This window comes from Furipterus horrens, unplaced genomic scaffold, assembly GCF_987537825.1.
Source record: "Furipterus horrens unplaced genomic scaffold, mFurHor1.1.pri manual_scaffold_5, whole genome shotgun sequence".
NCBI classification, from domain to species: Eukaryota; Metazoa; Chordata; class Mammalia; order Chiroptera; family Furipteridae; genus Furipterus; species Furipterus horrens.
This window is the reverse complement of record NW_028327175.1, coordinates 181,320,704-181,348,096: the sequence shown is the minus strand read 5'-3', so window position 1 is coordinate 181,348,096 and position 27,393 is coordinate 181,320,704. Positions and strand designations below refer to the sequence as shown.

Sequence of the window (27,393 nt, the reverse complement as noted above, 5' to 3'; positions counted from 1 at the left end):
CGTTTAACTTTTCTAAGTGTTGCGTTTTCTAGCTGATCTGCCTCATGCTAACTGAAGACACTCTTCATATCCTTTCTTCTCAGGTGGAGCAGAGAAATAGGCTGAAGAGGATGGAGGGAGGCAGAAGAGGTACAGAAACAGAGCAAAGAGATGGAAGAAAAGAGGCCCAGATCTTCGTGTGCTCATTCTTGTTGTCTCTCTTTCCTGCCCCAGAGACTGTACAGACACTGTCTCCCGAGCACAGTGGGGCTGCGCTGATCTTGCCAGGCGCTGGGCATTCCTGTAGTTCACAGGGAGACACTGGGTGCTGTCTGGTTGAATTTGTGTCCCTCTCTCCCCTACAAGTGGGTCTCTCCCAGCAGGCTATATAGGGAAACTAGTTCTTCTGCTTAACAGCAAAGCAAGAGAGATTCTGGCAAAACACTAAATATATTTATAAGTCATCTTTGTCTGGAACCAAATGAGGAAAAAACAGGTGCAGAGGGGAAAGGAGGAGGGGAAGTAAGGTGAGGTTTAAAAGTTCCAATCAGTCACGAAAGATAAAAGATCTTCTGATAGCAGCATGGAAGCAGTCAGCTGTGCTGAGTAGACCCTCCTGAGTCGACTGCAGACCGACTGTGTCCCGACAGGAGTCTCAAAGCCCCACTCCTCGGCTAGTCCGGGGAAAGCGGGTAGTATTTTGATTTTTACTGTTGTTGCTCATCCTGGTATTGGCAGATACGTTAAATACCGCAACTTTAATGAGTCCTGTGTGAAAACAGAGGAAATAGTCATTAGTCCCTTCTCCTGTATTTCTCACTTGCTCTATGAGAAAAAGAATATTAACGTGGCTGTCAATTGGGAGAAAGGCTCAGAAATCCTTCTCAATGCCTGCTCTTGGCCCCTGCCAAGGATGAGCTTCTTTTAAAGACAACATGGCCTGTTTGGGAACTTGGCAGGGGCTCACTGACATGTTCAGAGTCACGCAGAGTGACTATGGTGGGTGTAGCATCAAGCTTTCGCCTGCCCCCTATAAAGGTATAGCAGGTGAGGACAGCCCCGAGGTTCTGGCCGGAGTGGCCTTCAAAGACAGATGTGTAAGTGGTGGCTGGATACCTGGCCTGGGGATTAAGGCAGAAGCCAGGGAAGAGATGAGGCAGCCAGAGAAGGGGGTTTAGATAAGGAAGAAAAGCCTGAGGCAGACTCTTAGGGGACATGTATGTTTTAGGGGTGAGAGGGGAAGGAGACGTAAGCCATAAGAGCACCAGGGAAAACACTAACTACAGCAAAATGCCATAGAAATCTCAGGAGCAGCAACTTTTGGCAAAAGGAGGGGATAGGTAACATGATGATTTCAATATTGATACTAATAAGCCACTTTTACTAAGGGCTTATCAGGTGTTAGGCATTGTGCCAAGCACTAAGAATTTTATATATGATATTTCAATGCAATCCTCTGTGTAATACGGACTGCAGCCCTCCTGTTACAAACAAGGAAACAGGCTCTGGCAGGTTACTTGCCGAAGGGCACAGAGCTAGGACTGTCACCCAGGCCTGCCTGTGTGACTTGTTTGAGGGGGACTAGGAAGCAGCGTGTCCCCTGTGAGAAGTGAGCACTGAGATGAGCCCAGCAGGGCATGAGCCACCCCACTTGGAAAAAGCACTGTAAAAATATGTGCAGGAAAGTGTGCTAAATGTGTACTTCTGCCACAAGCACTGGAGCAAGTGTGGGAAATGATCCCCAGCAGTGGTGTAGTTTTCCTACACCAGCGATAGCCTAATGTGTTTCAACTGGTTAGGACACCAGGTATGATTGGCATATACCATGATATAGTTGAAGATGAATTTTAGGACTTTTTCCTGACTCAGAGGGAGGATGAAAACTTGAATGGGCGAACACATGGAGTCCTCAGCAACCCGAGGGCTACTTCCAAGGTCAAAAGACAGTTCTTTTCATTTTTAGAGGGAGTAGAGAGTGGGAAGAAGGATAAGAAAAGCTACCTCTTATAATCAAATGACACTAACAAGGCAGAGCTGTGAGAAATCAGCATTTTTCACTGTGAGATTTTTCCCATTCATACATTAGATTACCTCCCTGATTTAAAGAGTCTTTATTATAGGTACTGGTTTAATCTGGAAACTACAAAGCCACAGGCTTTGGGTCAATTACTCTTAGTTTTGAAACTGATTAAAATCTCTTACTTTCTTAACATTTCTATTAAATAACCAGGGCAGGAATTATTAGCTCTACTGCACAGGTGTCCGGCTAGATCTAGTTCAAGAACTGAGGCTGGCTACCGTGATGAAGGCAGCATTCAATACGCAGTCCCCAACCCTATCTCATAATGTCAGCTTCCCTTGCTTTACAGGATTTGGAAAGATAAAGGGCATGAGAAAGCTCCATGACCTGGGAACACCTTATAGCCAATATTCCACCTCCTATTCACAGTGCTATGTATACATTCTTTTTCATACCTGGGCAAGTATATGAGGTCAGTGTATGATTATTTATCTGGAGATATATGTGTATGTTCGAGAAGGTGAGCGAGGGGGTTCAGCTTGGGCAGTTGGATCGTTCAGAAAGTCCCAGATGAGGATTGTGTCATCATGTGAACTACTGACAATCTGGAATTCGTCAAACTGGAGTCGGAAAACTCTTCCAGAATGCTCCTAAAGAAGCAGAAACAGAAACTTTTGAACTATTCAAAATCAAAAGGACACAAATTCAGCATCACGTCAAAAGGAGTCTATGGTAAGGCTATGTTATGCTGATAATTTTCTCTACCGTTTAGCTGTTTCAAGAATACAGAGAAAAAACTTAATTTGGATTAAAGGCAGGATGGAAAAGTCAAATATTGGACAGCTGATTTCATGCACAAAGTAATATTCACTAGATCTGAGGCATGTCAAGTAGTATGCTAGTTTCTTATTGCTAACTCTCCCAGGCTTAGGCCAAACAAGACCATTACTTGGTACCTCCCTGGCCTTATCCTCCTCTCTCTGTACCTCTAGGATTCTTCTACAACCACAGGCCAAGGACCGATGCGCAGTAATAAGTGGTATGCTGGTAAATGTTTATCAATTAACTCTCCCAACTTGTAAAAGCATCTGCACATTTTCATGGTGCAAAAGTTCCTACCCTGGCCATTTTCAAGCTATTTGTATGAGCTCAACCAGCTTGCAAAATTCATGACAATTTAATATTTGACTCTCAAAAGCAGTTATAAGCATATATAGCACACCATTGTAGTAGCCACCACTCTAATTACTTTCAGCACCCCAGAAGGCTTCTTGTGCCCCGTACTAGTCAATACTACCTTCACCCCAATGGTATCATCAATTCACTTTTCCTATTCTTCAATTTCATATAAATACACACAAAAAAGCATGTATTCTTTTTCCTGGTTTCTTTTACTCAACAGTGTAAGATTCCTCTCTGATACTGCATGCAACAGTAGTTTCTTTCTTTCTTTTTTTAAATTACTGGTTGTGATTCCATTATATGAACATACTACAATTTATTGTCTCCTGTGATGAACATATAGGCTGATAATAGTTTTGGCTATTATAAAGTTTCTATGAACATTTGTGTTGATAAGATATATGCTCTCATTTCACCTAGGAGTAGAACTGCTGGCCCATGGAGTAGGTGTATGTTTAGCTTTAGCAGACATGGCAAAAGTTGTTTTTTTTTTTAAGTTGTGCCAATTTATACTCCTCTCAGCCATGTATCAGAATTCCAGTTGCTTCACATCTCCAACAAATTGACACTTGCAGTCTTTTAAATTCTGGCTATTTTGATAGATTTGTAGTGGTCTTTTATTGGAGTTTTAATTTGCATTTCTCTTTATGAGGTTGGAACAGTTCTCTTCTATTCCTAGTTTGCTGAGAGTTTATCATGAATGGATGTTGGATTTTGCCACATGCTTTTTCTGCATCTATTGATATAATCATGTGATTTTTCTTCTTTAGCCTTTTGATGTGATGGATTACATTAACTGATTTTTGAATATTATACCTGCTTTGCGTAAGTGGAGTAAGTCCCACTTGCTCATGGTGTGTAATTATTTTTATACATTGTTGGATTCAATTTGCTAATATTTTGTTGAAATTTATCTTAATATAAGTTACTTCATTTCATTGGCACATTACTACCTTTTAAATAATTTCAGAAAATTTTCTTATTGTAAAATTACTAAACCTATGGAGAGTTAACAAGATCACACTTAAATCTGAAGCAAATGTTTTAAAATATTACCAAAAAATCCTACCAAATAAACTCATATTACTTATGAAATTGCATGTTCGCCTATTATATTAGTATTTTTTAAAAATATATTTTATTTTGAATTACGGTAAAAATCACGTAACATTTACCATCTTTGCCATTTTTAGGTATACAGTTTGGTAATGTTAAGTACATTTGCTCTGTTATGCAATCAATCTCCAGAACTTTTTCATATAGCAAAACTAAAACTCTATACCCATTAAACAATTCCCCATTCCCCTCTCCCCACAACTCCTGGCAACCACTCTTCTAGTTTCTCTTTGTGTGTATCTGATCACTTTAGATACCTCACAGAATTTGTCTTTTTGTGACTGACTTGTTTCACTTAGAATAATAACCTCAGGTTTCATCCATGCTGTAGCATGTCCAGTATTGCCTTTCTTTTCAAGGCTGAATACTATTCTATTGTACATGTGTGTGTGTGTATACACACACACACATTTTGTTCATCCATTCATCTATTGATCGACACTTGGACTGCTTCCACCTCTTAGCTATTGTGAATAATGCTGCTATGAACATGAATATGCAAATATCTCTTTGAGATCTGTTTTTGATCTTTTGGATACCATATACCCATAAGTGGGAGTGCTGGATCAAATGGTAATTCTATCTTTAATATTTTGAAGAACTGCCATTCTATTTTCCATAGAGGATATACCATCTTACATTCTTTACAAGATGCAAATATACTCATAGATGAACATCTGTGTGCATGAGACATATTGGTCTGTAGTTTTCTTTTCTTGTAATACTTCTGTCTCATTTTGGTATTAGGGTAATTCTGGCCTCATAGAGTAAGTTAGGAAGTGCTCACTGTGCTTATATCTTCTGGAAGAGATTGTAGAGAACTGGTATAATGTCTTCTTCCTCAAACATTTGGTAGAATTCAACAGTAAACCCATTTGGGCCTGGTGCTCTCTGTCTTAGGAGGTTATTAATTACTGCTTCAATTTCTTTAGTAGGTATAGGCCTATTCAGATTGTCCATTTCTTTTGATGTGAGTTGTGGAGAATTCTATCTTTCAAGGAACTGTTTATCAAGTTTGGGGCATAGAGTTGTATTCATAGTATTTCTTTATTATTATCCTTTTAATGACAACAAAATCTGTAGTGATGCAAAGTTGTGTTTAACATTAAAAAAATCAATGTAATATTCCAATTAATAGAATAGAGGTGAAAATATAAGATCATTTCAATGGGTGCAGATAAATGCATTTAACAAAATCCAACATCTATTTCTAATAAAAACTTTTCAGCAATCAAGGAACAGAAAGGAGCTTCCTAATCCCCTGATAATGTCTATCTATGAAAAACCTATAGCTAACACATCTACATACATGTATCTATAAAGTGGTGAAAGACCAAATGTCTTTTCCCCAAGATAAGGACATCCACCCTTATTAATTTTTTTGGTCTTAGTACAATAAAACAAGAGAAGAATAAAAGTTATACAGGTTGAAAAAAACAGAACAAATGTATTTCTATGTATTTGCAATGAACAATCCAGAAACTTGAAATTTAAAAATACCATTTACAATAGCACTAAAAATATGAAATACTTAGAGATAAATATGACAAAAAGTGTATAAAATATTTATACTGAAAGCTATAAAACACTGCTGAGAAATTTTAAGAAGACCTAAACAAATGGGAAGATATACTGTGTTCATGGATTAGAATACTCAATATTGTTAAGGAGTCAATTCCAAAGTGATCTAGAGTTAACACAATCACAATAAAAATCTTAGCACATTTCTCTTTCGGGGGGTGGGACTTACACTACTTGACTTCATGAGTTATTAAAAAGCTGCAGTAACCAAGATAGTATGATACTGGCATCAAGATAGACAAAGACAAACAAATAGACCAAAAGATCAATGGAACTGAGTAAGTCCATAAGTAGACCCACACACATGTGGCTGACTGGTTTTTGAAAAAGCTGCAAAGGCAATTGAGAGGAAACAGGATAGTTCTGAATAAATGGTACTGGAATAACTGGATATCCATGTGAACTTTGAACCTACCCTGTACCAGCCACAAAAATTATCTCAAAATGAATCATAGACCAAAATGTAAAAACTAAAATGGGAAAATCCATGTGATTTTGGATTAGACAAAGTATTTTTTTCTTTTTTTAATAAAGATATAATATAGTATCAAATAACACAAACCCTAATAGACAAAGTTGATATACTGGGCTTAATCAAAATTAAGAATTTCTGCTTTTTAAAAGATTCTTTTAAGGGAATGAAAAAACAAAATGGGTATCCTGGATATGTAAAGACATCTCAACGCTCAATAATAAGAAAACCACTCAATTAAAAAAATACGGCCAAAAGATTCAAACAGATACTTCACCAAAGTAGATACATGAATGGCAAATGAACACATTCAACAATGCTCAACATTATTAACATTAAGGATATACAAATTAAGATCACAATGAGGTACCATGAGACACTTATTTGAATGACTCAAATTAAAAAAAGACTGTACACTAAGTCTCTGAAACTATCATTCACTATTGTACTATAAAGTTAAATGGTACAACTACTTTGGAAAACAGCATGGCAGTTTCTAAAAATATTAAATATACATTTGCCATATGATTTAGCAATTCTGCTCCTAGGATTTACCCAGGAGAAATGAAAGCATATGGTCACATAAAGACTTGCACATCATGTTTATAGAAACTTTATTTGGAATAACCAAAAATTGGAAACAACCCAAATTTTCATCAACTGTCAAGTGGATAAATGAATTGTGGTATAATCATACAATGAAATACTTACTCAGCAATGAACCACATGGGTGAATATCAAAATTAGGCTTAATGAAAAAGAAGCAAAAAAGAATACATACTCTTTTTTGATTCCATTAATTAAACCCTAGAAAATGCAAACTAATCATAATTGACAGAAAGCAGATCAGTGGTTGCCTGGGGAATGAAGCAAGGGGAAGTGGGTGGAATGGGAAGGAGGGATTCCATAGGGGCCATGAGGATAAGTCCATTATCTGGGTTGAAGTGATAGTTTCATTGGTATGTATATACGTTAAAATTTATTAAGTTATATACTTAAGTATGTCCACTTTATTGTATGTCAATTATATTTCAATAAGTCTGTTTTTAAAAACTTAAGACAACTCAATAAATGAGGATAAGATTTGAACAGACACTTCACAAAATACAAAAAGAAGTTCTACATCATCAGTTATCACAAAATGCAAATTAAAACTATATCCACTACACATTCACTAAAATGGCTATAATTTTAAAAAAACTGACAGTACCGAGTGCTGTCAAGGATGTTGAAAATGAACCCTTCAAACATTGTTAGTGGCATGCATTTGCAAATTCCCAAAATGTCACTTTGAAAATGGCTTAGTAGTTCTTTTAGGTTTAAACATACACTTATCATCATCATCATCATCGGCAGCCGTCCGTCTCGAGAGACGATGGCGTAGCTTCCTGAGAGTCTATCTGCACCGCCGAGAATGGCTGTGCAGTCCGACTCGGGAGTGACAATCCCTGCCGCACTTGTTACAGGTGAAGGCAGATGGCTGTTGTTGCTGCTGTTGACGCTGCTTCCGCCTCGATCTTTTCTGGACCGCCTCCTCTTTAATTTACTACTTATCATAGTACCCAGAAATTATACTTCTAGGTGTTTACCCAAAAGATATGAAAACAATATGTACATACAAAAACCTGTATGGGAATGTTTTCAGTATCACCAAAAACTGGAAATATTCCAAATGTCCTTAAACCGGTAAATGAATAAATGGATTAGTTTATCCACACAATGGAATACTACTCAGGAATAAAAAAAGAACAAAGTACTAACACATGCAACAACATGGATGAATCTTAAATAAAGTGAAACGAGCCAAAGGTAAAATACTATATACTGTATAATTTAATTTATATGACATTCATAAGATAGAAAAACTATAAGGCCCTCGCTGGTGTGACTCAGTGGATTGAATGCTGGCCTGTGAACCAAAAGGTCATTGGTTTGATTCCCTCTCAGGGCACATGTCTGTGCTGCAGGCTGGGTCCCTGGTTTGGGGTGTGCGAGAGGCAACCAATTGATGTTTCCCTTGCACATTGATGTTTCTCTCCCTCTCTTTCTCCCTTTCGCCTCTCTCTGAAAATAAGTAAATAAAATCTTTAAGAAAAAGAAAAAAAGAAAAGAAAAACTATGGGGACAGAAATCAGATGAGTAGTTGCTAGGGGTGATTTTAAGGAACATAATTTTAGGGGAATGATGGAAATTTTCTATAACTTGATTATGGTATATACACCTCTGTATAATTCATAAAAGTACACTAAAAATGGACAAATTTTGCTGTATGTAAATTATATTTTATTATTATTTTTTAAAACCTATTTTTCCCCATTTAGTTTTCTTTGTTATTTTATTTATTTATTTTTTTAGAGGGGAAGGGAGAAAGAAAGAGAGGGAGAGAAACATCCACCGATGTGCAAAAGAAACATGGATTGGTTGATTCTTGCATGCCCCCAACTGGGGACCTGGTGACTGGGGATTGAACCAGTGACTGGTTTGCAGGCCAGTGCTTAACCCACTGAGCCAAACCAGCCAGGGCTGTAAATTATACTTTAAAAAACCAGACTTAGATTAATTGTAAATGAATGACAAAACACATTTTTAAAAACATGTGTGAAATATGAAGGTAAAGCATGTTTGGTGCTGAAAGAATGAGCTTTAAATCCAACAAGGAAGATATGTATCCCTCTCTTTTCCAAAGCAGAGACTGCCTAAATGTTGAGCCAGGACTCAGAATATTGGGGCTTCAAATGCATGCTCACATCTTTTCCCTGTCCGAAGGACTCCCTCCTTCCTAGGGCCCCACCTAGTCTTTTTCTAATAGAAGCAGCTTTTAACTTTAGGACATTTTCTAGGCCAGGCCTTTGGCAAACACCATGATAGAGAATTTAGTACTTTCAAAAGTGACATTAGTTGTTTTGAATCACTTTTCCCCTGAAATGTCAAGATGTTCAAGCAAGGGGGTATACAAGGAATAAAAAAGATGGGATTCAAGGTGCTGGAGGCAGCACGCCTTGAACAGTATACATAAATAAGGGCCTGACCGGGGCTTCACGCAGACTCCCATGGCACTATTTGTAGGCACAGGTGTGCAGGTCCTCAGATTCTGGACAGGTTCCAATTTGAGTAATTATGCTCCTTGTCCCTAAATATCCCCTACCGTTTCTGGTGGATACAGAATTCTTACTCACTTATTCACTTCCTATACTAAACTCATGTGTAGAGTTGCTGTGCAGCTGCTAAACAGCTGCTACATTTTCCCCCATATATAGTCTCTAAAGCACTTTTGGACGAAAGGTGCTAATATAAACATATTTTATTATCATGTAGTGGATGCCTTTCCACTTGGTAGTAGGTTTTGTGAGGTTCTAGCTATCAAATCCGGACTGTATTTCATAGCACATCAGTGTTTAACTTCTTCTCCTTTCTACTCCCCAACTCCCTTTAAACAATAAGACTTACCACAAGGGTCCGTAGACAGAGAGTCCCTGCAGGAGCACGGGGGTCCAAAGCAGCTACAAGATCCCACACTTTAATTTTTCTAAAGATCAAAAAGGGGACAAAAGTCTTAGTTAAAAGCAAAATTAAGGGAGCACAGGAAGAATAGTAAAAAGTCATGGTGATAAATATGTATGGTGAATACAACTTGTATGATAAATGCAGCTCAGGAATATACAAAAACTTTCTTATTTTGGAGACCTGGTTCTTATAGTCATTCTTGGACAGAGGTTATTGGTCTAAACAGGGGGGAAAGGATGTGATTAACCTAAAAACAAGAAACAGGTTAGCTTTAACAAAACTGATGAAGATAGTGAATCGTAAAGTTATACCATACTTGGGGGCTAAGAGGAAACCTTATACATTAAACCTTTCAATTATAGAAGAGATCACTTAGACCTAGAAACCTATAATTCTGAGGCATCTTCTTTTTGGTCAGTTCTAAGAATGGCACAAGTCACCTGTACTAGAGAACTGGGTCTATATAAGACTTGGAGTTTATATAAACAAATCCTTATATTTTGATTTAAATAAGAAAACTCTAGCCCTTCTAAAAATTAATTATAGGTCATGTCTCCTCATGATAAATAACAGACAAAACCCAGGAAAGGTGGGTACAGATCAAAACCATGGGAATGAGAAAACATAATCTTGGACCTAGCTGGAACATGTCATCACACCCTGAATAATTTGCCAAGGGCATGAGAGTGATGGTTGATTCAAAGCAGAAAAGGAAGGTCTGCTACACTTCCTGCTGCTTGCACTGTCTTAATATATCAGTATAGTCAGTTCATACATTACGATAAAGTTGTTAAGTTAGTTTCTGATATTTATAAAGCTGCCAATATGTAGCTGTAGCTTTGTGCACCCCCAAATCAGGTACCTTGACAAGATGAAATGATAGAGAAGCCTTCATAAGCAAATACACCTTTGGAAGAATTTACTTTGTGTTTGGCATTGCTAGACATGGGATCCATCGACAACATGAATGGATTCTGTACCTACTGGAAATTAGACTAAATAAAATAAAGATTACTGAACTTACTGTAACTGAAGTGCCAGAAGCGAAGGGAGCTGTACTTTCTGGAATCATTCAAAGATATTAAAATTTAAGATCCTACCACACTAAGCCCCATAGATATTACCCTCTAATGTTTTAGTTTATTAACAAGTCACTATTTTATATGCATATCCTGTTATTCTGAATTTGTTCAGTTCTTTGTATTATAGGGATAAACAGACAAATATATAACCAAAACCCCAAATATCAATAAAAATCATGAGCAAACAAGTGCAATTAAATAACTGGAAAAGAATATTTTGGAAAAGAGTAAACAAAAGAGAGGTGAATATGTAGATTGGACACAAGAACTATTGGATTGGGTCCATCTACAGTCTTTTAGAGGCAAGGAAAGGCCATATGTATTTAACATCCTGAGGCAGGAGGGATTCAGATATAGAGGCAAACTCACCCATCATAGGCCCCACTGACTATCCTCTTGTTATCAAAACGAATACACCGCACCAATTCCTCATGGCCTTCTAATACTCGTAAACATGCACCACATTCTATGTCCCATAATCTGGAAAAGAAAATTGAGTCAAGTGAATGTTCATTTATTCTTTCCGAAGCTTTGAATGTTAAAATAATATACGTCAATGTTTTTTTTTAAAAATCAACAAAAATAAAATAAATCAACACCCCATACAAAAATGTACTGCTTTCAATGTAATTTATGTCCTTTCTGCCATGTAAGTCAGGTAGAAATATGTATGATTTAAGTTCAAACACAGTACATATATTCAAAGCACAATGCTTTATATAATTCTGTAATCAGGGTCTCCAAGGCATAAAAAGGATGAAGTCAATGCACATAGTTGCTTGTGAAGAAAATGACCAAGCTAAAAAAAGTAATGCTTCCTGAAATCACCAATAAGAACGAGAAGAAGAATGTCAGTGACATCTTGCCCTCACATAGCACATCCACGTCTTTCGCTGAGGACACACTCTGCTTTCACCCGTTGTCCAGGACAGTCTTTCTCATTTAATCGTAATGCAGAGTAAGTTCTCAAACACTTTTATATACTGATATACAAAAACTACATGCTTTCACATCAATCCAAATGATTCCTAGGAATGATAATTTCCTTACACACAGTAATAGCTCTATCTGTTGTTTTTTTTGTACATGGCCTTTTTCTTTGAATAGAGAGGATTGATAAATCATCCAAATACAATTCATATCTGTGTCATTCACTCTGTGAAGAGAATACACCAAAAATACTTCAATTTGTGGATTTCTTTATAATTTCAAAGACTGGTAACTCCCTGGTCACTTATGCAAAACTAAGAAAACAAAATGTACATTTCTAGTAAGGAAACAAATCTTGTTTCTCTTTTTTAAACCAGTGGCAGAGAGAAAAGGCCTTTAGCTATTTGTTAGCATTTTCCAGCTGTAGACAGGTGAAATTAAAAGAGAAGGGCTTTCAACCTCAATCTACTTATCTCTCTTGCCCACTTCCTCATTTAAGCAGTACCTTTTAAATAGGTCTATCTAGTGATAAAACTATTACAGGAAGGAAACACATCAACAGAAGGCTTTGCTGTGCTGCCTGTCTGCTTGGGGCAAACTTTTGACCTGCAAGAAGCTACAGAAAGGCAAAACATTTATTATAAACATAACACAGTTGAATACTTGTTTGAACTGTGCACAAACAATGAATGGCAGGATAATATTGATCCCTTCTGGGCAAGGGCACCTGCCGCTCACCTGATAGTGTTGTCAGATGAGCCACTAACGACCAGCCTGTCTCTGTACTGCAAACAGGCGATGCCGCGTTTGTGCCCATTTAAGGTCCTTACAAATTCACAAGTACTTGTGTTCCATACCTGAAACAGGAAATGACATTTGGCAATTAATTTGATGCTTTCACTAGTAAAATATATGGCAAGTGGAGTCTTGGAGAAGCACAAAATAGGTCTGAACCAAGTCAATTTCCCAAACCAAACCAAACCAATCAAAAGTCTGATTCATGGTAATATAGGGCTAATTTGTAGCTTGCTACTATCACACGAGGATACCTCAAATTGATTTACTCTCATGGTGTTAATCTGGTCTTACAAATTTTCTGGAACCTAAATTTACCCCTGCCTTTTTTACACTCACCATTATTTACAGCATCAGCTATCAATCTTTTTCATCTCATGGCACACAAACTAATTACTAAATTTCTGCAGCACAGTAAAAAATATATATTTTGATGATCTGACACAAAAAAATAGGTATAATTTTGATTCATTCACACCTGATGGCTATTGTAATTTTTTTTTATTTGATAATCTAAGGGAAAAGAGGTCAGTGTCCCTGACTAAACAGTCAGGTACTGTATGTTTTAAAAATTCTTGTGGCACACAGGTTGAAAATCGCTGTTTTATAGTAATAAAACATGTAACCAAAATTGTCACACAAATTGCTCTGACTGGTGTAGCTCAGTGAGTTGGGCATCGCCCGCAAACCAAAGGTTGCTGGTTGGATTCCTGGTCAGGGCACATGTCTGGGTTGCAGGCCAGGTCCCTAGTTGGGGGGCGTGCAAGAGGCAACCAATCGATGTTTCTCTCGCACATTGATATTTCTTTCCTTTTCTTTCTACCTCCCTTCTCCTCACTAAAAATAAAATCTTTAGAAAAATTGTCACACAACGTGTCTCGTTCATTACCTTTTTACACATAGACTAGTATTTGAATTAAATATTAAATTAACCTACAGTGATGTTTCAATATGAAATAGTTCTTGATCAGGTTTTCACATGAATTTCCCTACTCTTCAGTTGGGGACTTACTGAAAATGTCTTTTACCTTTATAGTCCTATCTCCAGATGCAGAAACAATGTACTTGTCATCAAAGTCTACAACATTGACGGCAGCTCGGTGTCCGACTAGCACCCTCCGGAGGGTGATGTCAGTCGGGGAAGCCATATCCCATACAGCAATGGAACGGTCTTTGGAGCAGGTCACCATCATGCCATTATTGAAACGCAAGTGAAGAACTGCTTCACAGTGATGAATCAGTGTGTTTAGCATTTCACCTGTATTTACATCCCACACTCTGGAACAAACAACATTAAGAAGGCTATCTGAGATTTTGATGGTACTGATGTTACAATCTATGACCAGTATTTGATCATGGCACTTCCCACCCCTCCTGCTCCACGTTCATAGTTAGTACTACACCTTACTCTTCTTCTACAGCTTAGAAGTTGAACTAAGGTACAGAGTATGGGTGGACCACAAGGAAGTAGTAGGTAGAGGGCAGGATTGGGAGAGTGGGAAAAGGGAGGAGGTGGAATGCTGCCAATGTGCAATGCTTAAGACACACTACTTGAAATGTGGGCAAGTGTCGGGGCAGGAATGAGGTAGCAGCCACCATCACCTACTAACTGGACCCAGATCTCAAGATTATTACAAAACTTCTGACATTCAATCTGATGCTGTTAATAAGATACATTTAAAACTGGTAGTCTGATTAATAAGAGAAGCATTAATTACTGTCCTATGGATAGCCCACAGGAACTAGAACTGATATAGGCCAAGAAGCTTCTGTAACAGACTGATTTAGTTAGTACCATGGATTTGAGTTTGATGACCCTAAGTCTTATATTTCACCACACAGATCAAGGTCCAAGATTACTTAGACTCTAAGTCTAAGACACCACTTCTGTGCTTTGCATGGGGTTGGGATCAAGAATAGCTATCCACTGTAAATATGGGCTTCACAGCAGAGCATGGGACCCCTGTCTAGCTTGAGAATTTTGTGTGAGAGATACAGAATTTGACTTTGATTACTCTAGTTTTATGTGATGAGATACAGTATTTGACTTTGAACACTATTTTTATAACACATTTTATTTCCTTTTCCAGTTTAACCCCCTTTTTCAGAAAATCATTTTTTCCTTTATCCTATATGTGATGTTAGCCTCTACACTGTTTCGGCTTCCTTGAGGCACTCCACATGCACCAATAAATGTTAAATGTCGATAACTGTAAGAACGGAGTTTGCAATGCCTTTAAATCAAAAGACAAGAACAAGAACAGCCTTTTCTATTCTCAGAGGATAACTGGGAATGGTAAACATTTAACTTCAGAGACTCTAACAACGCAGTTAACTGCTTTTTCCCATTTAAAAAAAAGTTACTTTTGATGCATTATGTTTGTTAAATCCTTTAGCTTAAGGCAAAATTCCTCACAGAGGTTTCCAGTAGTGCCTTTGGTACCCAGAACTCAAGCTACACTGGACTCCAGCAGCATAATGGCTGTGTCATCAAATCACTAATGCCCCTGGAAATTGAAGGCCCCTCCCTGTATGAAGCTTGCAATCAAAAACTGCAGGGACAGCAGGAGAGCACTGCTCACCTGTACACATTTTAAAGGCGAAAATGCATGCCTGCATTGCAGTTATAACTCTCTGAAAGGAAGGCCTCGTTCCTGTCATGTCATTCCCTTGCAAAGTGGTTTTTGTAAGGAATGCAAGGTTTACCAAGGGTATAAAATACAATGTGTGGTTTCTTAAATGTACAAAAATATAAACTTACCTTAATCATTTCTAATTCAAGTTTTCTAGTTCTAGATTGACACAGTGATGGGGGGAGCTAATGGCTTATTCTTCTTTAGTTATGAAGTTTCAGAACTGTGTTCATGCAGATATATACAGAGTTACTATCTATGACAAAGAACAGAGTGGATCTAATATTTAGAGTTCAAAAGCTCATTTAAAATTTCCTACCTGACCGTGGAATCCGATGATCCAGTTATGATCACCCTCTCATCATACTGGAGACACAGGACAGAACCCGTGTGGCCTGTGAGAATTCGCTTGCATTCCAATGTGCTTTTATCCCAGATCTAGGATGGCAAACAAGATCCTTTTGATCACTGTTATAATGGGGTGCTGCAGAGACTTGCTGGCTCTATTATGTGTTTGATTCCCCAAAAGAATCAAAGCCCAGAGTAGTGTGGAATGCATTCTTTTCTCTACATATAGCTAAGCACCTATATATATGTAGCTTTGGTACTAATGCAGACTTTATCCTTTTCATTAAGGAACAGGGGTAGCCTATAATTATGTGAGGGCCAAGAGTAACAGCCCATTCAGTGCACTTCAAGAAGAGAATTTAGCAATCCATTTGGATGCTCTTCTTGGGAAAGCTGGTATCTGTCCTTTAGGGAAATGATTTTGGCTTTGAGACTAGAAACAACCTAAAATGCTCACTTACTTCCTGAAAATAATATTTAGAATTTATGCTTTGGATAGTTTTATGAATGTGGTCACCCTTGCTTCTTCAGATCCCTTCCCACAACTGCAGAAACCTCACCTTGATAGTGTTGTCTCGAAGGCCGCTGACTATCTTCTGATCATCATACTGTAAACAGTAAACTCCTTTGCTTGTTTCACTTCGGCAGTGGATTCTCTGTAAACTATGTCTTCCACATCTCCAATTAGATTCTATTGTCTGAGAAGAAGGAATGGTAAAGAGGCAGTAATTAGGAAAGGACCAGAACTAAACTCTTAATCTGGTGTTCATGGCAGCCAATGATAAATGCTCAATGCTTCACTCTACTGGTTATACAGACTCAAGGCAAACTAAAAATTTGTTTTAAGAGAGCCACTATTGAAAATTATAAAACATTTTTCCATCTGTAATTAAACATTTATTTTCCAGAACTCTTCTGCATATAATTCATTCAATTACATAATAAACCTGGTGGAAAGAGACTGCTCACCAGGAGAGGGCAAGCTATGATCCACCTGAGGTTATGTGCTCAGTGCTCTTCTTATATGCATGGTGGCCATTTCTACTAGTGAACTTCCATGGAGGTTCAATTCAGAAGACACCTGAATATCAGGTTAAAAGTGCAACTTTAGCAGTCTCACTGCTGTTATATGAAGACAGCATAGTCTTTCTCTCTCATCTATTTATTAGTAAACAACTTTTAAACACAAATTTCTGCCTAGCAATTTACTATATTTTACCTACTCTATTCTCTTACAAAGAAACTGATTTTTAACCCACATCAATAAACTGTAACAGGTTTGCTGTAATAAAGCTGTTACTGAAGAATGATGATTCTCTAGTATTTGGCAAATACCCAAATATACATAGATTCTTACCTCAATGTCTTGTATAATTTTAGGATAAAGTGCTCTATAAAAAGAGTTGGGAGGAGCATTCCCGTCAGGAGGTTTGTTTTTGAATAAATACTGTCCCCTAAAAAACAACAAATATTTCCCAATAAAAATCATAATATTATGTATTCACAAGAAGCTTCCTATTTCTTCAAAGTATTCTCACAATTATCATTCCATATAGTCTCCATAACTAGCCTGGAGAGATGTGAAGTTAAGTTTGATTTCAGGAGTCCCACTTCAAAGGAGTAACTTTCTGGGCTCTAAGGAACTGGGCCAACATTGGTTTGCTTTTGTGTGAAACATGGTGATTTCCAGTGTAGAACACGTGAGTATCAGGTCTTCAGAAATATTACAATGTCAATAGATAAACAAAATATGTATAATCAGAATTCATCCATCGGGTCTATCAGACCTCTGGATAGACAGATTTATTGGCCTTATCTTTTAAAAATTTTGTTTGTGATAACTACTATCTTTGAACTAAGTACATGCCCCAGTCTTTTTTCACTAAGTAAAGCTGTGCTAGTCAGTGGAGCCTAGCATCAGGGGCAGCAGGAATGCCTCTCTGTCACAGAGAATACATTTTTGTCTTCATTTATGTGGGTTAAGGTGTGTTGGCAGCTCAGGTACCCAGGCTGCTGGTTAGTGATCAGTGTAGCTATGCAATTCAGTTCATTTGCATAGAAAACAAAGGGATCACAGGGGTGTTCAGAAGCAGGTACCAAAGAAGATGAAAAGAAATGCCTAAAAGCACTGTGCTGTCAAGTCTAAGGCATGAAATTGACTTTCACAGGTGTGTTCCTGGCTATGTACATACATACATACATGCATTTTACTGCCTTTGCTTGATTCCAGAGAGCTACATTTGTTAGTCTCTTTCCTTAAGACAGCACATCTCTGGAATACTCATATCCCAAGCTAGATCTTTGCTACCAAAAAAAAAAAAAAAAAAAAAAAAATCAGTAAATGGCAATCACTTCCTGCTGGGTAAAAAATTTAATTCCTTATCCTGAAGTTAAGAACCCACCAAACACGGTGTGGAAGCTAGTAAACCCCACTATGGGTGTACTAACTGCTGTTCTCACTGGCACCGTGCCTTGCAAAGTGGAGACAGGCAGAAATGCCTCTGAGTGTAATCCTGGCACCAGAGAAATCATGTTTTCTCTGGGCCAGTCATACACACTCCTCCCTCTATAGCTCCATTACAATATAATTAATTGTTCGATGTCTCCAGGAGCTCTTCTCTCCTGCCCTCTTCCTATTATACACCTTGAAAATTAGTTGAGAAAATTTCCTATCAGGAAGGTAGCTGTTGGCTTTGACTTCAGTGTTAATACAGAAAGGGAAGTCTGCAATGGAGAAGCTAAAGTAACAGTTTTTAAAAAGGGACAAACAGGAGCAAGCAACAGGATATACTACCATAAAGAAAGGGGTTAAACAAGATACTCTGAAATAATTCTGGCTTAAAGGTATTCTTCTCTAAACAATCTTATTTTAGAACCGCATCGTAGACAAACAGTAGATTGTAAATGAAGAGATTCTAAGTCTGGTTAATAATTATAATACTTTCAACTCCAACATCATTTAATGAGGTAGGAATCACTATGTTAATTTTACAGATGAGGAAATCTAATGTCAGGGAGGTTAAGTTAACTTGCCAAGGTCACACAGCTAGTGAGCAGAGCTGAGATTTGAATCTAAGTTGGACTTCATATCCCATACTCTTGAACTACTTTATTGTCTCTCAGTCCTCACTATTCCTCAAAGGTTCCTGTCCTCCTTTTAATCTCTGGCAGTTATACACAGACACTCTAGGATTTTCTTCATAAGCAATGAAACTATCTACATCCTAAGGAAAGAGAAATCATATAAATCTCGGATCTCATTTTCTGCTGCACGGCAGTTAGCATGACTTGCTAAAGTATCTAAATTTCTTCAAATCAAAAGAGTGGCAAGGTATTAAAACCAGGTTTCTCAGTCTATATGTTATAAGTAAAAACCCTTTATGACGGAAGCTCTTTGACAACAGGGACCACTGCTATATGAAATGCCTGGCACCACTGAGAGTGTGAGCACCTGATAAATGCTAAATATTAAACTCAGAATGTTATCATAAAATGTGATCTGCTGATTAAGAAAATGGACTTTTCCCAAGCTGTCTTTTATTATACTTTTAAGAGTTACCACTGCTGAGCAGAGAGAACATATTCAGTATCACTCGAGAGAAAATGACAGAATTCATGTCATATAGAGTCAGACTGTCAAATCCATCTAGATATAAATTACAGCAGCGAAGTAGAAGTTAAACATAAGGCTTTATTAGAAAACTGTATTTACTTATTTATTTTTGGTTGGAAGAAATGGACGGAACTATCATTGACAGCATTTGGGGAAGGGTATAACGGAAAGACTTTATTGATGTAGTAGGCTCAGTAAGATACCTTGAAAGAAAAAAATGAAAAACTGATCATAGACTAAAATTTAAAAACAAAGTGGGGGGAGGACACTAGCACAGGAAGAAAGGCAACATGTGAAAACAGAAGCAGCCACAGAAAGTCATGGGGATACTGGAAGAGGTCTTCATGCGGTAGATAAATATTTGTAATTTCATGGGGCTGTATCAGGCTAAGATGATAAATATGGCCCAAAACAAAGGAATTTAGTCAGAACTCTGATGGGTACTCAAAAGAGCAGGAGTGGGTTCCTGTGGTTGAAGAAATAGGGGAAAGAGTGAAAATTAGGGCTGGATCCTGGATTATTCCTCAGCTATACCTTCGCATATCTCCTTTAAAAGGCCAAAAAGCCACCTCTTCAATGATCTTTGCCCTCCCCTCTCCCCCATAGCTTAACATAACAGATCTTGCTATTTGGTGTCAACTCTAAGCAAAATTGTGAAACCTGTGTTTATCTTCCGCATTTTCACACACCATCTGTCAAAATCTGCCCATGTATTTCTTCTTCTCCCTATCTTCAAAAAAAGACTGTAAACTCTCAATGCCTGATAAAGGTTCACTGTCCTTTACAGTCCAAATGGGAACGAAGTGTATTTTAACAGGGAACAAAACCTTTATAGCTATGGAATAAATCTCTATAACAGAAATTTCAAGTCAGGAGTTATTTGGAGGAGAGTTTCTTTTCTTTTTTTCTCCCCCATGAGGGGTAGAGGAATGTTCCTAGCTGCCCTGAAATTTTCCCATGTAAGCAACTGCCTGGTTTATTTCTAAGGCTGATCTTGGCAAGCTTAACAAAATGACGGACTTTGAATACCATATAACTATATACTATTCTGCTTTTTTCCTACTATAAAGAGTTTATTTCCAAAGTATAAAGTAAGTTATGAAAGATAAGGTTTCTATTTTTCTATATAGTGAAATAAGTGAGGATAAAAAACACAGTTGGGAAGGAGATATAATATACTTTCATTGATGCAATTTTTAAATAGCCAAAGAATTGCCTGGCATTTGCGTCCTTTAATTAAATGTGAGAGACATTTTAAAGTCTTCCTAATAGCCAGAATGACAGAAATCTCTTATAACACTTGGTATAATATTTACAGACCATTTTGTTTACTACATATTAATTTCAAAGATGGCAATAAAAGGGAGCCAACTATATTCTTATGAAATTGCTAAGAAAACCTGATCCGCCATTCTGAACTGTTTTGTAAATCTTTACGATCCAAGATAAACAATTGACAAAATTAATTGCTCGGATAACACTGAGCACACATATGCCTGCTGGTGCATATCTATCAACTAAAATACTTAATGTCACTTTTATTTTATGGAAATATTCACCTGACTTTCTTAGAGTGACAGTCTAGAGGCATCCTCTAAGAGAAAATTATATATAGAAGATATCTTCCAAAATTTCTAATAAAACGATACCATTATGTTACGAAAACAACAAAACTGGTGAAGTCTCAGGCTACTAACTATATAATGCCTTAAGGAAGTCAAGATTAAGCAGTAAAATCTTCAGAAAATATGAGTCTTATGAAGAAAGAATTATTTATACCAAAGTCCATTTTTCATTTTTCTGATGGCTATAGTTCTTATTCTAGTTGGGCATTGAAATAATTTTGATTACAAAGGTGATAAAACACCACAGGCATGAGCTAAAGGCAAGGAATCTTCTGAAGGAGAAAATTATTTGTTCAGGACTGTTTTAGGGGAAAGCTGAATCTGATGGCTTCTATGTGATTCAAAGTCATTTCCTTGCCTTATAAATTGTTCCTCAGCCCTTTTTCAGGACACTGTTTCTATCCAGAGAACAGAATGCTTTAAACAGGAGGGCTGGTCAGTTTTCCATTATTTTCTGCAAAGCAGTATTAACACATTATTATGTCACTTATGTGTGATTAGTCAGAAGAAAAACTGCTGAGTACACGAACTATTTGACATTTTTTGCTATAAACCAGCAAAATCACTGTGTTAAATGAGAAATACTCTCACTGGTTTCCAGCAATATTCCAATGACTGAATGGCCAAATCCCAAAACTCTATAATAGTTAGAAAGTTAAAAGGCTCACCACCCTCTTCGTTCTGCCAGGCCTCTCCACAGAGAATCTGTCCTGACCATTCTCTCGATGAGCTTTTTCCATAACATGCCATCAGATGTCACTCGGTACCATTCCTTGCATACAAGTTCAGCAGCACACAGAGATTTGGCATCCAGGTATGAAAGAATGTTCTCAGCAATGTGATCCAAACCCCGAGCTTTTGGCGGGGAGAGGAGGCAAAGAAGAACATACGTGGTAAATGATTTTTTACGAATGCTTCTTTAAAACAGAACAGCATTTATTCTATGAAGGCACATTACTGTCTCTAGCACGGTCCAGTTTCTTTTTCAAACAGAGACTTGGGTCAAATGAGTGTCAATAATTTTTCCATAAGATTACAGAAATGAATGGTATTTTCTATCTTCCTTTAGATGAGGAAGTTAAAGCTAACATCCAGCAAACCCCCCAAGACATTAAAAATAAAAAGGATTTCAGAAAACAATTCACATCTATCTGTATGGATTTCAGCACTAGGGGATGTTCTATGGATGGCATCTCAAACTCTGTGATTCAGACCCCCCAAATCTCTATATTAGGTCCATTTCTCATTCTGTTTCTATTACTGCTGCAGTTCCAAAGCTGTGCAGAGAAGAAATATCCTTTAAATGTACTGGGGGAGAGGCACTAAGTCAGAATGTGCTGGGTTATAGAATTTTGGGCATGCAGAAAGGAGAGAAGGAAATACAGATCGGTATAAGAATATCCCGAGAGGGAAGACAGAGAGGTATGTTTAAGTTCAAGGATGAGTTTAATTTCGGATGTTTAAAAAAAAAAACAAACCCATATTTGAGAATAGTTGCTGCTATAAAACCCAAATGACAGTTGACTAAAAATGAAAAAAAAAAAAATCCCAGACCAAGAGATAACTTGGTTAGAATTTCAGAGTCTGTTTTGTAGGAAGTACAGGAAAAAAAAACAAACAACAATAGTGGAAGTAGATCTTGGGCTGTGTAAACTAGATGGCTTCCCAATTAAAATTCTCTACCACTCAAATCTGTACTGAGGCCCCAAAGGAATAGAGTCTATAAAATAGGATGATCACACTAATAAACCTTTTGGCTGCTGTTCTAATTCACAAGTGAAACAAAAACATTCAAGGTTATTTCTCTTTATGGGTTACATATCAAAGGTTTGCTAAAGACTTAAATAGTGCAGAAGGATTCCTTCAAACTTTCACTCCCCTAGGCACAAACTTAATAAACAGAAAACAATACCACATTTCATTTTCTGCCTTTCTCCTGAATCATATACAAAGACACACTTGGTCGCCATTAACAATCCAAAAGTGTTAAACATTATTCTAATTATAAAGATTGTGTGGATATCAGTCACATTCTTCAGCAGATTTAGAAAACAAAGCATTAAATGAATCTTGTTTGGCTGGCATCACATGTTCATATTTAAGCATTAGCAGATGGAGGCATCCATTGCCTCATTCTTATTAAAAGAACATGATTATAAGCCAATTAAAGATATAATAATTAGTTCTTCATGCAACATACAGTGATGAGACAATCCCTGCATCTTTATACTGAAACTTTCTACACCATCAGAAGTTTCCAAAATCTATTCCTGTGCTTTAAATGGCTGCCTCAAATTGCTCCTGATCTTTCACAATGCCCCTATAATAAGTCTTTGGAAGTAATTTCACCTAACATTCCCAACAAACCCATTACATTAGCAGACTACAGGCAGTTTTTGAAGTAGTTTTGTTTACTAAATGTAGCCAGATGATGTAGGTTTATAAAGTAAAAATGGACGTAAAGCATTAGACTGACGATTTAAAATCTTATAAAGTGGTCAGCAGATACACACTAGGGATCAGTATTAGGCAAAGGGATACACTGGTCTAATCAACTCCTGTTCAATTCTTAGTGGTATATGCTTGAGATAGTAACATGTCTCAGTGAACAGGGCAGAGCACAGTAATGAGGTACACACAGGTTGCTCGCACAAAGAAAACTGTTTGCCTTTGGCTAAAACAAAATTCAATGAGTGAAGAGGAGGCAGAAATATATTCTATTTAATAAAAAATACAGGTACAAATTCAGCTTTAAAATGGTTATTTCTAAGTCATACACAGGCATTTCTTTTGTTTAAAACAAAAGGGCAATTTAAATCACAATTTTTGAAAAGTAAATTTTTAAAAAATCTTTGGCAAAGATTAAGCAAAGTGGTCATAAGCAGATGTGTGGAAAGTATAAGTTGGTATATTTTTCTTAGATGATAGTTTGGCACATGTAATAAAAGCCTTAAAATTCTCATTTTTTAATATAGGAATCCCACTTCTGATATTTTTTCCTAGGATGCCCAAAAGATTAGCGAATAAGAATGTCTACCACAGAATAGTTTATAAGAGGAAAAACATTTAGAACTACCTTAATGTTCAAGAGAGATTAAATAATATGTGCTTTAACTATCACAAGGAATTAATCCTATAAAAATGTTTTTAAAGAACAAATACTTAGAAAATATAGTAAGAGAAATATTAAGAAAAATGTTACAAACACTTAAGATCCCAGCTTTAGAAGGAAACATACACACACACACACACACACACACACCTAGAAATAATAAGGCTACATGGCAAAATATTAATAACACATTAGTAGTTCTCCCTGAAAGGTGGTGCTCTAGGAAATTTTATTTTTATATTTTAAATTTTTGTGAGTTTTCTAAATTTCCTATAATATAACCTCTATAATCAGGAAACAACTGAAAAAAGCAAAAACTAAGATATGCTATTTTGGAGATTCATTCATCCTTGCACTTTTTTTTTTTAAAGCTTTTTAATGCAGATGAGATAGGATTTCCCCCAAATACTGATGTCTATGTTATATCCTAGGCTCACCATCAAGCATTCAGTAAAACCACCACAGCACCGTCCAGAAAACAAGTACATATTTTAAGTTTGTATGTGTGTGCATATATGGATACTTAAGTGTGTTCATAAAGACACACACACATTAAAGCATATGTATTTAAAACACACACACACACACACACACACACACACACACACAGAGTTTACAACAGCCATTTGGTTACTATGCAGTGAGATTATAGAGCCTGGAATTTACACCCTGACATACCCTCCTTTCTAAAATACTAAAAAATGTTTCTTATTCATTTCTACAATTTAAATATTTTGCTGATAAACTTTCTTAGAAATCCAAAGTCAAGTATAACAAATTAACATATCTTGAAACTAACACACATCTCAAACTAGGTAACACCTCAGAAAAGATGTTACTTAACTGGTATGTGGGTAAAAAGGGAGAAGGGAAAAGAGGAGTTTCTATTTACAGAGTTTGATTGGTTGTATTTATACTCCAAGAAGGTATGATTAAAGAACTCAGCTTGCAAAAGTCATGCCAATAAAGACTTTTAAAAATAGAGATGTATAGCTGAAGATCCAGCACCATTACCATTGTAACATATCTTCCAGGCAAATCAATGGCTCACAAACACCCGTGGACATACCTGGTAAAGCAGTTATGAAATCCCTCTGCAGCATAGGTTTAAGATATGAGTTTATGTGCCCATGTTGATAATGACACATTTGGGATATAAGATGTTCCACAAATTCCACTTGATCGGACTCTGACCACTGCTCAAAATATTTGACGCACAGTTCCTTTTCCTTCTCATAGCTTGCCGAGAGTTTCCGTTGCTTGGGCACAATCATACTGGAAGTGCCATTGGCAAGTTTTGTCTGTAGAAGGAGTGGATTAAAAAATATATATATAACAATAAGTACTGAAAATGAGGGAAATATATAATTTGCTGGTCTTGCATGCTATGTTACATCTATATGATGGACCGCACTGTTACTCTATTAGTAAATGAATGTTTGTGAACAGCAATTGCAAGGAAAACCAAATACCCCAGTAAGCTGGTAAATTGGAATACTGCTGTATGACTAGGCACCCATCTCTAAAAGTTCACAGGAAGACATTATTTGGAAACATACAGATGAAAACCAAAAGCTGAAAGCATGTTATTACTAGCAAGTAAGAAAGCTATTTTTTTTATATACACCAGTTAATAAACATTTATACCATTACTAACAACTTATTTTTTAATAGTCAAATAAGAAATTCTCCATACAAAGAATGAATAATTTGAGACTGGTAAATTTGGAGCTAAAGCTTAAATAACATTCATATGTTTCATCTACCTTTTCCTTCCCCCAAATCCCATCTCCACTGTCATCAAAATTATATGCTCTAGCCTTGGCCAGTGTGGCTCAGTTGGTTGGAGCACTGTCTTGTGCACCAAAAGGTTGCAGATTTGATTCCTGGTCAGGGCCCATACCTCAGTTGCAAGTTTGGTCACTGGTCAGGGTACATATGGTAGGCAACTGATAGATGTTTCTCTCTCACATCTATGTTTCTTTTTCCCCCAACCCCTTTCTCAAATCAATAAATGTATCCTTGGACAAGGATTTAAAAAATTACATGCTATAAAGTCTTTATTAATTGGTTTAGTAAATAAATATTAATTGAACATTTACAATGTGTCAAACACTGTCCCAGGTGCTAGGAATATAACACTGAACAAAAATAACAGTCTCTATCATTGGGGAAACTTATATTCTACTGTGTATAGCAAGTTAAAAGCATAACCAAATAAATAGAAAATATGTCTATAATGCTATGAAGAAAAATAAAGCAGGATAATGGGACACATAGAATTGTAAGATGATCCCTAGATTCTCGGCTCCTGGTGTATGTACATCTTCTCTCAGTTTTTCAAACAAACATGTAGGTACTGCTGTGATTTAATTAAGGTACCAAATTAGTTGACCTTAAGATTGGGAGATTACTCTGGTGGATCTGACCTAATCAAATAAGCTCTTTAAAAGCAGAGTTTTTGCCAACTGGTTACAGAAGAGGAAGAAGACCATGTGGTAAGGAATGTAGTTTGCCTCTAGGAGCTGACAGCCAGCAAGGAAATAAGGACTTCAATTCTACAAAGGCAAGGAACTGAATTCTGCCAACAACAATGAGCTGAGAAGAGAATGTTCTCCCAGAGTCTCCAAAAGAGAAGTCAGCTTGGCCAACCCTTGGTTTCAGCTTTGTGATACGCTGAGCCAAGGATCCAGCCATGCTGCCCCAGACTTCTGACTTAGAGAACTGTGAGCTAATGGATGGGTGTTGTTTTAACTTGCTAAGTTTGTGGTAATTTGTTATGTAACAAGTAAAAACAAACAAACAAAAAACCTAAACTAATCTAGTTATTTAAGTCTAAGGGGTGAGAGAGCTTTCTTAAAGAGATGATGTTTCAACGAAAACATGAAGGAAATAAGGGAACTATATATTTTATTACATGGAGGAAGAATGGTCTAGGAAATGGAAATTTTGAGAGCAAAGGTCTTGGGTGGCAGTCTGTCTGGCACATTCAAGGAACAACAAGAGGTCCCAGAGAGCAAGGAAACCGAAGTTGGAAAAGTAGCCCAAGCCAGATCATGCAGGTCAATTAGGTGGTGGTAGCTAATCTCTAAAGTGGGCTCCAAACAATTCCATTCCTCCTTGAACACAAATGCTGTTTCTTCCATCAAGAGGTCGAGTTTGTCCTCATCTTTGTGGGTTTTGACTAACAAAATCTAGAGAAAGTGACATTCTGGGACTTCTGAACCCAGACAGCTTCTACTCATTCCTTCTTAAAGCTCTGAGCCACTATGTAAGAAATTCTGGCTCCCTGCTGGAGAGGAAAGACTGGAGGATGAGAAACTAAGAAGAGGTTACATGGAGAAGAAGCACCTAGAAACCAGAGTGACATGATCTGACACCTTTTAAAAGGATCGCTGCTG

At 37.1% G+C, this 27,393-nt stretch overlaps 1 protein-coding gene across 6 annotated transcripts in view; it reads right to left on the bottom strand.

The window, feature by feature from the left end:
* Nucleotides 1–410: 410 nt before the first annotated feature.
* BTRC (beta-transducin repeat containing E3 ubiquitin protein ligase) overlaps nt 411–27,393 on the bottom strand; it is a 179,767-nt gene continuing 152,784 nt past the window's right edge. For 4 of the 6 annotated variants that reach the window (XM_090278435.1, XM_090278437.1, XM_090278439.1 and 1 more), the window contains 10 exons: nt 25,062–25,293; nt 21,549–21,735; nt 17,000–17,096; nt 16,203–16,340; nt 15,614–15,732; nt 13,690–13,939; nt 12,605–12,723; nt 11,306–11,416; nt 9,798–9,876; nt 8,184–8,414 (listed from right to left, as the gene is read on the bottom strand). In XM_090278435.1, the coding sequence (XP_090134561.1) occupies nt 8,184–8,414; nt 9,798–9,876; nt 11,306–11,416; nt 12,605–12,723; nt 13,690–13,939; nt 15,614–15,732; nt 16,203–16,340; nt 17,000–17,096; nt 21,549–21,735; nt 25,062–25,293 (1,563 nt within the window). Of the gene's footprint in view, nt 748–2,454; nt 2,650–8,183; nt 8,415–9,797; nt 9,877–11,305; nt 11,417–12,604; nt 12,724–13,689; nt 13,940–15,613; nt 15,733–16,202; nt 16,341–16,999; nt 17,097–21,548; nt 21,736–25,061; nt 25,294–27,393 lie in introns of those variants that run through there. The other 2 variants (XM_090278436.1, XM_090278438.1) reach the window with 1 other exon arrangement.